General features: G+C 37.5%; 1 protein-coding gene across 1 annotated transcript in view; it reads right to left on the bottom strand.

Moving 5' to 3' along the window:
* Positions 1–9,155, bottom strand: part of LOC108671809 (SET and MYND domain-containing protein 4-like) — a gene marked incomplete at its 3' end in the record, with an annotated part of 29,814 nt that extends 20,659 nt beyond the window's left edge. Inside the window, exons 1-2 of the mRNA XM_018159397.2 lie at positions 9,032–9,155; positions 8,494–8,524 (exon numbers count right to left, since the gene is read on the bottom strand). Of these exons, the coding sequence (XP_018014886.2) occupies positions 8,494–8,516 (23 nt within the window). The remainder of the gene's footprint in view (positions 1–8,493; positions 8,525–9,031) is intronic.
* Between the last annotated feature and the right edge of the window lie 5,378 nt (positions 9,156–14,533).

The raw sequence follows: 14,533 nt of genomic DNA, 5'->3' as shown, positions 1-14,533 counted from the left end.
TCACACATATTGTGTTGCACTGTAGTCACACATATTGTGTTGCACTGTAGTCACACATATTGTGTTGCACTGTAGTCACACATATTGTGTTGCACTGTAGTCACACATATTGTGTTGCACTGTAGTCACACATATTGTGTTGCACTGTAGTCACACATATTGTGTTGCACTGTAGTCACACATATTGTGTTGCACTGTAGTCACACATATTGTGTTGCACTGTAGTCACACATATTGTGTTGCACTGTAGTCACACATATTGTGTTGCACTGTAATCACACATATTGTGTTGCACTGTAGTCATGCATATTGTGTTGCACTGTAGTCACACATATTGTGTTGCACTGTAGTCACACATATTGTGTTGCACTGTATCCACACATATTGTGTTGCACTGTACTCACACATATTGTGTTGCACTGTATTCACACATATTGTGTTGCACTGCACTCACACATACTGTGTTGCACTGCACTCACACATATTGTGTTGCACTGTAGTCATGCCTATTGTGTTGCACTGTAGTCACACATATTGTGTTGCACTGTAGTCACACATATTGTGTTGCACTGTACTCACACATATTGTGTTGCACTGTAGTCATACATATTGTGTTGCACTGTACTCATACATATTGTGTTGCACTGTACTCATACATATTGTGTTGCACTGTACTCACACATATTGTGTTGCACTGTACTCACACATATTGTGTTGCACTGTACTCACACATATTGTGTTGCACTGTAGTCACACATATTGTGTTGCACTGTAGTCATAAATATTGTGTTGCACTGTAGTCATAAATATTGTGTTGCACTGTAGTCACACGTATTGTGTTGCACTGTAGTCACACGTATTGTGTTGCACTGCACGGCTGCGCATCTTCAGAAATATCGGATAAGCGTAAAGGTAAATGTCTCAAAATAAGGTAATGTGTTACTGTACTTTGTGCTTCTGAAACATTCTGCACAAGATGAACGAATTTGAATGAAACCTCGATGTTGCGCTCTAATTCCAGGCGAACTTTCAAGACTTTGTATCCACAGTGTTTTGCATGAAATAAATTTTCAAGTAAACTTCGGTACAAAGAAAACGGACGACTGAAGATCAAAGCAAAAATAAAAAAATTACGTGACTCGTCTGTATGAAATTGCGATTGTAATTGATCTGTCTCACGACTCCAAAAAATCAATCGAGTGTGAAATAACCTCAGGCACGATTGCAGAATCATTCAACATTGATATGAACAACTTGAGTGAGAATCAAAATACCGTTTAATTCCTTTTTAGATGTAATAATAATGATCATCATTTATTAAGCTGATAAGCCATTACCACGCAATGGGAACTAATGGATAGGAGATTAGCGTCTATAAGGATCAGTTGCCCTAGGACGAGGTAACCAGCCTGGGGCTCGAGGGCAATCATCAAATGCAAGGCCCGAAATAGGGGCCGGGGTCGCGTTGAAATAGGGGCCGGGGTCGCGTTGCCCTATTTGCCTTTGCTGTGACCTGCGAGTCTGGCAAGAATGTCCGCTTACTTCGGGATAAAGAGCATGACAAACTTTACGAGTAAGTGATACTACGTAACCATCTCATCAATTTCTTAATTAAAGTAATCTCATTCGAAGATTGTGGAAAATCTGTCACCAACGCATGCTGATTTTTATGATTTGTTTACGTAGCCTTCGGATAAATTTCTTAATTAAGCTAATAGTGGTCGTTGAAAATTGTAAGATCAAACTTGAGAGGCCATAAATATTGTTTCATGAATCCCACCTAATGAGTTAGAGACTATCCACAAAAAGTAATTTCATTCGAAGGTTGTGGAAGATCTGCAACCAACGCATGCTGATTTCTATGATTCGTTTATCTCATTCTCGAGCGATTTTTTGCCGAGAGCAAAATGACCAGATAGAGATGAACCACGACTTCTACCTGGAATCAAACGTCAATGGAATTCTACAAGAAGGTGATACTGTGCAGTGTTATTGCACAAGCTTATATAGTACTCAATGATATTGTACGGAGTGGCATAGTATTGAGAGAAGCATTAGAGGCAGGCGGTAACTTTAAAATTTAATAAGGTCTGCCGCGGTAGCTGCAAAGTTTAGGGTCTGCCGCGGTAGCTGCAAAGTTTAGGGTCTGCCGCGGTAGCTGCAAAGTTTAGGGTCTGCCCCGGTAGCTGCAAAATTTAGGGTCTGCCGCGGTAGCTGCAAAGTTTAGGGTCAGCCGCGGTAGCTGCAAAGTTAGGGTCTGCAGTGGTAGCTGTAAAGTTTAGGGTCTGCCGCCTTGTCCATAGGCAAGGAAGCTTGCGTGCAGCAGAAGGCACTGGACGGACAATACCAGCTCGACTAGTTATTTTTTCACCAACACTGCGTCTAAAAGTATTTATACGCACTCCAGGACAACTGCATTTAAAGGACGGTAATAAAATAAATATTCTCTCATAAATTCATTTCATTAATTCCAATTGGAGAGAATCGTTTGAGGTTTGGTCCTTTTTATCTTCTAACATCATTGCTAATTTTGTCTATTACGAAACAAATAACATTTTGATGCACTTTCGGTGGTACAAACATAGCTTCATGCATGCATGGATGTAGAGGTACAGCTCGGCTAGACATAAATAAGGCTCATACAAACAATAATAAGTAATAACAGTGGTACAAACATAGCTTCATGTATGCATGAATGTAGAGGTACAGCTCGGCCAGACACAAATCGTCTCGCCTGCACAGATAAGGCATTCACCCTATCGATCAGCGGCACCCCTGAGGCTCCTTGTGCTATGTTTGCTGCACACCACGCGTTTATATCTTTATATCTATACATATTTATATTAGTGTAGTTAGGCAGAAGTTCTTCATTTATACAGGTTTAATTGAAGACCAGAGCATACTTTTTATTAACAATTTTCTTATTGTTTTTTTCGATGAGCCGAACGAAATTTCTTGCAGGTGCTTGGAGATCAAAAAGCAGATTACCAAATGACATTTTACTAGAATGCGACGTTTCGAATATATCAATATTCATTATCAAGCAAGTGAACAGTTATTATTATATATTTATATATTTATATATATAGAATGCATATATATGGTGTCTTAGGATAGGGCCGCTGTGGTATGGGCGTGGCAAGACCATAGGAAAAACGAAGGAGTTTATATCGAGAAGTTAAACTTTAGCTTGGCCTTTTTGTTAGATAAAGAAACACTGAGGTTCCGTGCAAATTTTTCAGCATCAGTAATCTTTCACGGGAAAATCATGCATAATTGGAACATTGCTTATCTTTTCTCGCTCATTTTAAATTGGGGTTGGTGTTCACCCTCGAATAAAACGACCAAAATTTTTAGGAACTTAATAAATGCAATAAAAACTATTATCACAGGTACGAATGCTGCAGCAAAAATTACGTAACAAATGATGAAAAAAGTGTCTCCTGCTGCTGTCCAAACAGTTTGATCAACACTGCAGAAGCTCTAGCACAATTAGAGAATCAGAAGTGTAATGTATACTTTTCATCATGGAATACCGGTACTATGGTTTGGAGATAAGAATATTAGCAGTGCTTCGCAAGCTAATGAGAAAAACACATTGAATTACCCGACTTCGAACTTGTATAATGGCTAATAAGACTAAAAATTAGATTTCTCAAATGTAGTTCTTTCCAGAATTTTCAATTATTTTATTGTTAAAGGATTTATCGAAATTTGTGTCTCTATTTACATCCGACGTTACATCCGACGAAGACTCGGAGACGGAGGACGACGAAGGCGGCGCATCAGCGTGACCGGGGACTAGGAAGTCCCGAACTCATCATAAGGTCATAAGGTAAGGTAATTGAAGTGTGCAACGAGAGGACATGGGTGTTTGAGCCTCGAGATGAATTCCATTAGATGCGTCTTGCATCTCTCATACGTCGGACAAGAGATCTAACAGATAACAGAATGTGTTTACAGCGGCTCGAGGCTCTGTGTTTACGAAGCTGCATCTAGTGCATCGCGTTGGTTGCAGCAAATGTGTTTACGCCGCAGCCTTTGTTTAGGCTTCATTGTGCACAGCAATAGTGTACAAAAATGTATGTTCAGCCACTTCCGGTTTCAACGACAATGAAAAATCAGAAATAAGCGAGCATGTCAATCACTCACAGTAAATTACGCGAGTGCGTGCTTCGTCACTTCATGATCATGCACGTACTACAACTGGTGCATTAAAAAAAGCACCGAAGTTGACAACAAAAGTTGAGCTAAAATAAAAATTTGTGTTCATACGCATGATCCGAAAACTATCAATTCCAATTAAAATTTGCATTTGACCAATGTACTTTTATTATTAGTCTGCTTATATCGCAAGTTCACAAGGAATTTAAAAGCAAAGAGAACGCCAAGAAAATTCACCATATCCGAAACGTTTTCAATGTCGATATGGTGAATTTTCTTGACGTTCTCTTTGCATTTGACCAATGTAGTAATGAGTAGCACTCTATTAATACCTAGTACACTGGCCAGGCAGCATAAAATTAACTGACTATTCCCAGTGTAAGAAACGATTATTTGTGCATTGAAATTGCAATGAAAGTTAAAAAAATGTGGATTGATCTCAACCGCATGTAAACATTTTTAGCACTTTCGACTCAACTTACGTATGTTATGGATATAAAGCGACGAATTTCACAAAAACTAAAATAAAAAATTCACAAAATTTTCACAAAAAAATAAAATAAAAGTTGCAAATGCAATTAATGGATGACTATGATTTCAACTAATGGAAAATAAGTTAATAGGCACTAATCCAAATAGAATAGTAAAGCTAAGCTGTGTCTTAGCTTCAGTATTCTATTTATTTTCACTATTATAGCTTTGATAGCGTCGCCGCAGTGCAGCAGGGGTTCAGTGTTAAAGCTACAAGTGTGTTACTCGCTATATAGCCTTGAGGGCGACGTATAAGTTAATAGGCTATAGTCCAAATAGAATAGTAATGCTAAGCTGTGTCTTAGCTTCACTATTCTAGTTATTTTCACTATTATAGCTTTGATAGCGACGCCGTAGTGCAGCAGAGGTTCAGGCTCAAATAAGAACCTGAGAAGGTAAATGTATATATAAATGTACTCACAAAGCCTGACGCTCAACGCCTGAATGCGAGGTAAGTAACGTGAGCAAGCAAGATGTGGGTAATGTGATCCTGTACAACACGTTGTAATAAATATACCTCGGTTATATTCAACTCATAGCAAGAGGTATGCAAAGTAACATGGAGCCGCTGTAATCCATAATAAGATTACAGACATGGCAGTACATTGCTTAGGGCTCAGCGTGGAATAAGTTTGTCCAGAGAGACTGCGCTCTCCTACGCAAGAATTAATATTTGAAAATTGGCAAGAACATGAAGCTATAATACTTTGAATCATTGACACGTAAAATATAAATTTAGCAAACGGGTTCAGACAGCAGCTGAGTCAGCTGTCATTTATCGTTATATTTTACACAAAAAACATCTACCTCGTTTCAGTTTTAAAGTTGCAATAAATCTACGTTACCAGCAGTGTAGTGAAAAATCGGCCTGTAAAGGTGAAGTATAAAGTTCTCAGTGTAATCAAGACCTAATTAATTGAAAATAATTGTAGGTGCCTGGTTAAATAAACTGACTGTATGACCTATAACACAAACCGCTGGACGCGCTACAGCCTGCCGGATGTCTGCTCCTGGATCACACACGACCGCTGGACTCTAGCTCTGGACGGAAGCCGCAGGCAAAGCGAGTCCGCGGCCGACCACCAATGATTTGGCGGCCACTCATAAGCGACCTCCAATATGTTTAAGAAAGAATTAGCGTTCTGCTCATAAATAACGGCAGACAGTGTGCGCTCAACCGCCATTGAGTAGCGGCCACTCTTTGAAGAGCAAGTGCTCCCCAGTGAATGCACATTCAATGGGAAATAAGTTAATGAATGCACATTCAATGAGGGCAAAATTAACAAGTAACCACCTTAAATAGTAAAAATCTGTTCATCGGTTGATGCATCCATGAGGGCGGCTAAATTTAGCGGATTAATTAATTATACAAATAAATCGGGTAAGCTTAGTAATAGTAATTAGCGTCATTTTTATTCAAGCTGCAACTTCCGACAGCTTGATCCTACTTTCTGTAAATCTAAAAATAGGATCAAGAAGTAAAATTGCACAAGGTTAATTATATAGGTCATTAGGTTTTCACGTTGAACAAATAGCATGGACTAGATCTATTGCATTAAATTAAATCGTACGTCAATGTGGAAAATTCTTACGGAACATCTCATAAATGTTTGATTGAACTCAGGGTCGATATTCGCATGTCTAATGAATGCCTCCACAGTTCACATCAAGATAACAGGTTATAAAGATAGCAAAATTAATGTAATTTTATGAATTTTACATCTCGAAAGCAACAATATAGCGTTGTTCCTCAGGCAGCTTCGTCAGTGGGGATTTTCGAACGAGATTTCAGAGAGGAGCATAAAATTAGGAGAGGGAAACTTATTTCCACGAACTTATAGTCGCTAACTATTGTCGTGAATTTCTTCTTAATTAAACAAAATCTCTACAGTTGTATTGACACGATTAAAATGCACGTGTGAGGCGATTGTAAGCCGGATATTATTTTACAATAACATTCATGAACATAAATGTCCAACAAATAAATGTAAATTTAATGTTTGTTCTCATGACAAACTATAAAGTATGCTCGTATGAATAATATGTCATAATATACAACACTATTCAACATTCAGTTCATTTTTCATCTCCAGGACTAATTTTAGGACAAATGTTTTAACAACATGTAAACACAAACAGATCGAACGCCCTCGATCTGTAAACAGATCAATCGTCGTCGCGCTTGCTTCTGCACTGGAGCTCTAAATAGCTCGTCGCCAATTCATCGATCAGTTCAATGGCCCTATAAAGTCCAGGCGGCATAGCGCAATACTGACAAATTGGTCACGAGACTGGACGTGAGGCCAATATGTTTATTGCAGACCTTTGATTCTTTGCTACCTGAAAGCAGATCTTTGATTCTTTGCTACCTGAAAACGCCATGCGCATTATGACGTATAAAACATTCTGTGATTTACGAGTGCCACACGCAACGTTTTTCTCGAAATAAATATGACTACTATTAATTAACTAACACTTGAATAAGATTACGAAGAAAAACCGAGTAGCAAGCGATATCAATGAAAAACCGAGTAGCAAGCGATATTAATTTTAATGCAACCTAGAGAGAAACATCCATCTCACTCACTACTCGATAGAAAAATAACCAATAATTTAAGTAATGTAATCATATTTGGACGATATAGAAAGCAAATTTCAAATTTGAACATTCAGCAACTTACAAATTCAACAACTCAATTTAGAGACNATAGAAGTCAAATTTCAAATTTGAACATTCAGCAACTTACGAATTCAACAACTCAATTTAGTGGCAGTGGAGCTGGTGGTTTCAGCATTACGTAGAGAAGGCTTTTGTAGATCCCAGTTCGTTCCAAAATGCTATTACAAACACACCGGATCGATGCTACGGAAACAAACAGAGACTAAATTCATGTTTCGTTATCAATCAAAAGAGAAACTGAAATAAAATTTTAGCCCCACTATTCAGTCAATGTTATCTCTAGTCATATTAGACATAATCAGTCGCCATGAAATGCGGACGAAAGTATATGCGATGCCTTCATCATTAAAATACCCTATATTAGTTTTGCTACACAAATGTGAAGAGAATAGAGAGCAAAGTCATTCCATAAATGTACAGTAACGAGCTTCACAACACCGCGACAAATACAGAGTGCACACGAAACACTTGACTTTGACCGATTTATTCGAGTTTACGAAATATAAGCGCAAATGGTTTGGTGAAGCCTAACGTTTTCAATTCACAAGAAATCAATATTCATGTCGGTCACTTTCAATAAAAGGAGAAAATACCACATGCATGGTTGGGCAAAACTGTAAAAATACAAATAACGGGCAAATTATAGGGAAGATATCGTGATATGTTGCGAGCAATTGAAATAGTCAGATAATCAACTTTTATCTCAGTATAATGAACAAAAATTGGGTGGATGCAACGATACGTTAATAATAAAAATATAATCTTAAGTATGGTAAAATGCAAGGGGAGATATTTTTTTATAACATTATGTTTATGGTCGTTATGGGCATTCACTGCGGAGGGTAAAGCTGCATGGAATTAATGTAGAATAATCATGGAATAATCAGGATTGTTCATTTGGTCACGAAAAACAACTATTCTCAACAACCATCACAGTGAATAAAATAACTTTGGATCGTAATCCGACGGCTAATTCAATGATCTCTGAAATCTTTGTGTAGAAAATATTTTCAGTGAAGCAAATAATAAGTCAAGAATATAATTTTATATTTTTGTAATTTATTTTAGTTCGTAATGAATTGAGGGAACACGCTGGATAATATTATGTATATACTTACTGCATGTGTTGCAGTTCCCCCATGTCCGTGTCTGAAGAAATAGGATTTAGGGAGCAAGATAATGCAACTACGTAAATCTACCTCGAGGGTCACCCTATAACATCATAAATGGTCTATCAAGGGAGCATTTGGATCATTCTCAAATTTGCATTCCTTACTGACTTGATTTTTTTTAATTTCGGGCAAGGAAAAAGAACATGATAGAGTTGGAGAAAAAAATCAGTAGATATTCGGGAGGGGCAGACATGTATTGTAAAATGGGGAACTTTGGAAATATTGGATACTAATAATGGGAGAACACAATATCAATGCAGGGGAAACTTAACAGTCGTTACACGGAGTCTCATCAATCCTAGTCAGAATTTGGAACTTTGCCTTATTGTTATTGACATCAATGTGCATAAATGGGATGTCCTGCTATAATCTAACAATAAAATAGAAATTAACAATAAATTCTTCAGTTCCTAACAGGCTGATTATTCCCTATAACAATTTTGGATTTAAAAAAAATTAAAACGAAATACTCAAGCGCTCTCACCTTGATGAATATGAACCGTCTGTGCAGAAGATGTTATCCTACGTCTGGAGGGAAGAAGTTTCAAAGAAGTATTTGTATGTTCTTGTGCGCAGTAATCCAATGACAAGCAGAAACTCGTGGTTACACAATGATTAACACGATCAACCTGGAAGAAAAGATTCCCCTACGCAACGCCTAATGGTTAACTGTATACGACATATAGCACATTGGACTCCATACTACAACGACCCATAGCTAAACTTTCACTCCCCGCTCGAAGGAAAGTAAGAGTTGAGGTGTTGGGACGGTCAGCCGAAAACATTCTACAAAACTTCTATTCGAGCAGCGGTATTGTACTCAAAGGTCAGGCTCATGTTAAGCGATGCACGCTATTGTATGCAAGACGATATTAATGTTGAAAAATTATGAGCTATCGGTTGTTATTAGACACCTGCCGAACAGTTTAGTTCATGCGAAGCTTATAATTAGTTATACGTATAATACGTAAATATGTAGTGGAATGCGAAATTATTTTTGAAGTTTCGATATAAGCACTCTACTGGCAAAAATATTAGCAACTAAATAACAAAAAATATTCTTCAAGGTTATGGCTGGTTCGTAATGGTTATGATTTCAAGAAGCAGTAAATAGCGACGTCATTATTACTATAAATATTGCAACTATTCAACCTCGCAAACAATGGAAACATTTAAAATTAACTCAAATTATGAAGATTGAGTCAGAATTTGAAAAATATCACATCCACGTCAACCCTCGACAGCTTGATTGATTGCATCTTAGATACGGCTGGTGTCTTAAGCTATGTTCGGTATTGAGCCGGGGAATTGTATTGATCGAACGGTCGTTGTTCCAGACGATGTCTGCAGAAAAGGTTACGCGCAAAGTAAGACTGAATAAAATAGCAGATTTGTACATTTTTTATGAAGAATTGACGCTACATAATTCAGCATATTCAAAAGCGAGCCATGTTTAATGGTAGAATTTAACGTAAAATATTTTCTATCATTTAAAATGTATAGAACCCTGTGACCTATTAAAATCAATTACACCATTCAGTTATCGAAGTATAATTTTAAATAGCATATCACTCTTGCATAATTTGAGAGCAGGTCTAGGCTTGACGACATTCAGCGGTTAGAGAATGGAACTCCCAAACACACTATTTTTATGACCACTGCGGAATCATAGAACACTTTGAAGATATTCACCCGACTCAACACTCACTGAACACAAATTACTGCAATTAATTATGCTTCTCTAAAATATTTAATAGAATTCTCATGAAGACGTTCAGTCTGTCGGACGTTTGCCGGCTAGACGCCGTGAGGTATAAGGGAGAGTAGCTTCTGCAGCAGCAGCGAAGACGATCTATTTCTGTACCCTGACCGACATACAACAGCTGAGTCGCCCTCTACGAAAATCAACGTTCATCAGAATATAAAAAATCTCAATGAGTTTATGCTATACCAATAGTTCTATAACTGTGACTGTCTATTATAATTCTAGGTGTCTACGTAGGAAGTTAAATCAAGTGTAATAAATCAGCATTAACTTCACTTGAACCACTTTTAACACGCGGAGCTGCAACCGCTCAGGACGGTAGGTGCCCAACTAGTGCAAGTAACTCTGAAACATTTCTCTCACTGCGAGCTGGGGAATAATCTCGAACAAACAAGCAAGTTCAGAGAACGCGTAATAGAATACGCTCGAACTTCACGCTCGAGCGTATTTGCTCGAACTTCACGTGTAGAAGTCGGCAAAATTTAGCTTCGAAATGAAGTCATTTTTCATCCTTGTGTTAAGGTTTACCCCGAACGATGCTAAGAACCCTTTTGCATTTGGGGAACAACAGTATATTATTTGGACAATTATATTATGCTGGGCTGCATTATTTACGCAATTTTTTGATGTCATTACATAAATGCATTAATGTTTAGAAAAATGAGTAAATTTATTTTCCGACACTGCATACAAATTCTTCAGGCCTTCTAAGACCAATTAAACAATGGCAATGTTTCCAATAATCGGTGATTTCTCTTGTGTTCATGTCTTCAAAGGCGCAGATTTTTCAATGAGCAAATTTAGAAGAAAAGTGAGCGTGAAAGTATGCAAAATTTAACAAGAAGAGGACGATTCAATGCATAGGAACATTATAGTTCCTATGCATTATAGTTATAGTCCAATTGTCAATAAGCTGAATGGGCAGAAATACAATCAATAGTCAACAGGTAAAACTACGTCCCAAATCTACAAGGAAGTAATAATATGAAATAATTTCAACGAATTTCAGGCTCGAATTTGGAAATAAAACTGCTTACAAAGGTACAAAAGGATTGGAGCGAATACTGACAACAATATTCTGAACAAGGCGTGAACCATACGCAAGCCTATCGACCACGAAACGCAATCTTTTTCTAATTCAAGCGTTGTTGTTAACTCTTCTCGGATATATTTTTATTGATTTTGATAACCTAATAATGTTGGGTCAAATCGTTCAATGTCGGGTGAGGTAAAAAAATAGATTGCTGCTCAAAGTGGCTTAGAGTTTTAACATCAGAACGTCAGAGCCCAGACCCATGCTAGAGTTTATACAGGTTCATTCCTGAAGAAGAGGTTCCTCACTGATCGCCTATACGGTGTTCCCCTAGAAGAGGTTCCTAACTGATCGCCTATACGGTGCTCCTCTAGAAGAGGTTCCTTACTGATCGCCTATACGGTGTTCCCCTAGAAGAGGTTACTCACTGATCGCCTATACGGTGTTCCCCTAGAAGAGGTTACTCACTGATCGCCTATACGGTGTTCCTCTAGAAGAAGTTCCTCACTGATCGCCTTTGTACGGTGCGTTATCTAGATTCAATTGAGCATTTTGAAAGATAATGAGGGAACAATGTTAACGGGTTCACATGTCAGAATTATTATAAAATAAATTTCATCGAATATCATTAATATGAGAGTGGCATATTCTACAATGTCTAGCCGAAAGTTTTTCCAGGCAAATTTTAAAGTAATTAATTAAACAGTGGAACATGTATTATCTTACAAGTAAACAAAACAACTAAGTAATTATTCATTCGAATGAATTGTCTGAATATCTGGAACACGCGCAAGTTAAAACCCATTCATATGTTGTACAGAAAAGTGTTAAAAAGTGAATACAAATTAACCATATCTGGCAAAGGGAAAAATACTAATAGAAACAAAAGTCGAGCATTCTTTTATTATTCGATAAACATGTTGCAAGTCACAATTTATAATCAGGCTGTATGTCTAAACAGACTAAACACGTCTGCCTATTATAGCTCACATATATATTGAGTTAACACACATAAAATAAACACATGCACGAAAATATTGATAAATTTTAAAAATATTAATAATACATTTTTCTGTGAATTGCACTATACTTTAATGTACATTATTTTCTTGATGCACAAAAATGAGAAGTTAACGACTTCAACTCAGCGTAAACTGTAAAGGCACCCAGTGAAATCTGAATAAATAGTCGTCGCGTTGCCTCTGGTTGAGTTGGTCGAAAAACATCGAATCATGCTTCTTGCAATTATAGATGCGGACGCAGCATTTACTCGTCAATTCTTCGTCAAGCGATGAAGTGTTTCAAATTACTGTTTAAAAACTTTTTTTACATTGTTCTCTCACATCAAAGTAATCATCACACATGGACTGCAGTTCAGGACGATTTTATCGCCACACACATCACCACACGAAAGCTGAACAGCAACTGGCCATGGAGCACAAAACCACCCGTCTGGGGTGGCGCTGTGATTAGAATAGAATAGAAGTGTCGGCGTCGAAGAAATAGGCCCATGGCCTGTTGCCGATTCTTGAATTTTTCGTGACTTGATTCACAAGGGATCCGGCTTTTGGAACCCGATCTTTCTATAACTGACTATTGATTGAGATGGCTGCTGGACTTATTGCCTGGTCCGTAATTTGCTAGGCATTTTAAGACTGAAAAAAAAGTGAGCTCTTTAAAGTGAGCAAAAAATAGTGAACATTCCTTATGATCGTAAGGTTTATATTTGTGCAAAACGTTCCGGTGTTACTATGTTACAGCGTGAAGATGAGAATCATCGTAGAAATTCATATCTTAAAATTAGAAGATATAATTTAGGTATCACATCATAGTTCAACAGTAACTCGGTATCGTTAAATGTTTTATAATTAGTAATATGACAAAATTACTCGTTTTCTATCGAGTTACTCAATTATTTTGCAACGCTTTACATAGAGTCAGATTTTAGAGACTTGCGGTCTGTCTGGGAAGTTGTAAGTTTAAACCTCTTAGTGTAATCCAACGTCATCGTTTGGTCACGACGACGTAGGCTCAAAATGTAACCGATCGCGGGGGCCATACTTTCAAAATTCGCTAAGTGAACGTAAGTACTTACGCTCTATTCTCTTGTCTATGATTGGTGGATTTTGCTTGAAAGGCCGTCAATGATTGGCTGATGAACTTACGATCTCTTAACTTTTTTTGAAAGTATAGGCCCGGGTTGGTACAAATGGTCTTTCAAAGAAGAGTCTTCTCTTTTATGTATAATCTAATTTTTTTCAACTTATCCTGCAATCATTCGTAGTTGTTGGAATATCAGCGGTGAATCCTGCCAGTCGTTCAGATTATTACATTAGAGCAAGGCTTGCAGGACTGAAATCTGAAGATGGAACTTCGACTCGAGCTGAAACTTCTCGTGAGTATAAAACTTCTAGAGAACTGCGAAGCTTATCATAAATTTTTTTGTCTTGCTAACTCTCAATCATGTTGATTGTAGTTCAAACTAATCGCTCGTGGAGTTAATAAATAGACTTAGGTACGTGTTCTTTCGTGATGAATCCAACATTAGAAGCATTTGACTTTCCTTTTTGTGGCAAGAGTTTATTGAAGCTCAATTATACTACAATTAGTCTCCGTCTGTCTTCCGCATTAGAAGTTGATTTTGTTAAAATTGTCATTTTTCTTCCATCTGCGTAAAGGTTTGAAGCCTCGAAGCTGTTCTTGCTGTTAGGCTGATGTCTTAGAACGTATCGAATTGACCATCTATAATTTGAAATACCCCTCTTGGTTGTGTATATCGAAATTCTATAATAAACCCGCTGTTGCTTCTGATCTACGAAGACGTCTCTGATCTGAAAAATGGCGTCTGAAAATTCTAAAATAAGCTCACTATTACTTCTGATCTCCAATTTAGCGATTTTCTAGTAAAAATAGCGTCTGATTTTCAGTTTTTGATCTCCAATTTAGTGATTTTTTAGTAAAAATGGCGTCCCATTTTCAGTTAATTTTCGCTTCAATTCTGAGTTCGTCTCGAGGGCAAGAGGATGACACGGCGGGTTCAAGACTGAATCAGCCTTCGTTAGGATCAAACGACATTTCGAGTGGAAAAGAATCTCTTCAACCTTTATCTGATTCATCTACGTCTCAACTCGCTCATGAATCAAACGTTGATCAACAAGATCCGTTTCAACGGTCGTCCAGTTACCTAT

Source organism: Hyalella azteca, unplaced genomic scaffold (assembly GCF_000764305.2).
Source record: "Hyalella azteca isolate HAZT.00-mixed unplaced genomic scaffold, Hazt_2.0.2 contig17342, whole genome shotgun sequence".
Taxonomy (NCBI): domain Eukaryota; kingdom Metazoa; phylum Arthropoda; class Malacostraca; order Amphipoda; family Hyalellidae; genus Hyalella; species Hyalella azteca.
The sequence above is the reverse complement of the archived record's forward strand: the minus strand, read 5'-3'. Positions and strand labels throughout refer to the sequence as shown.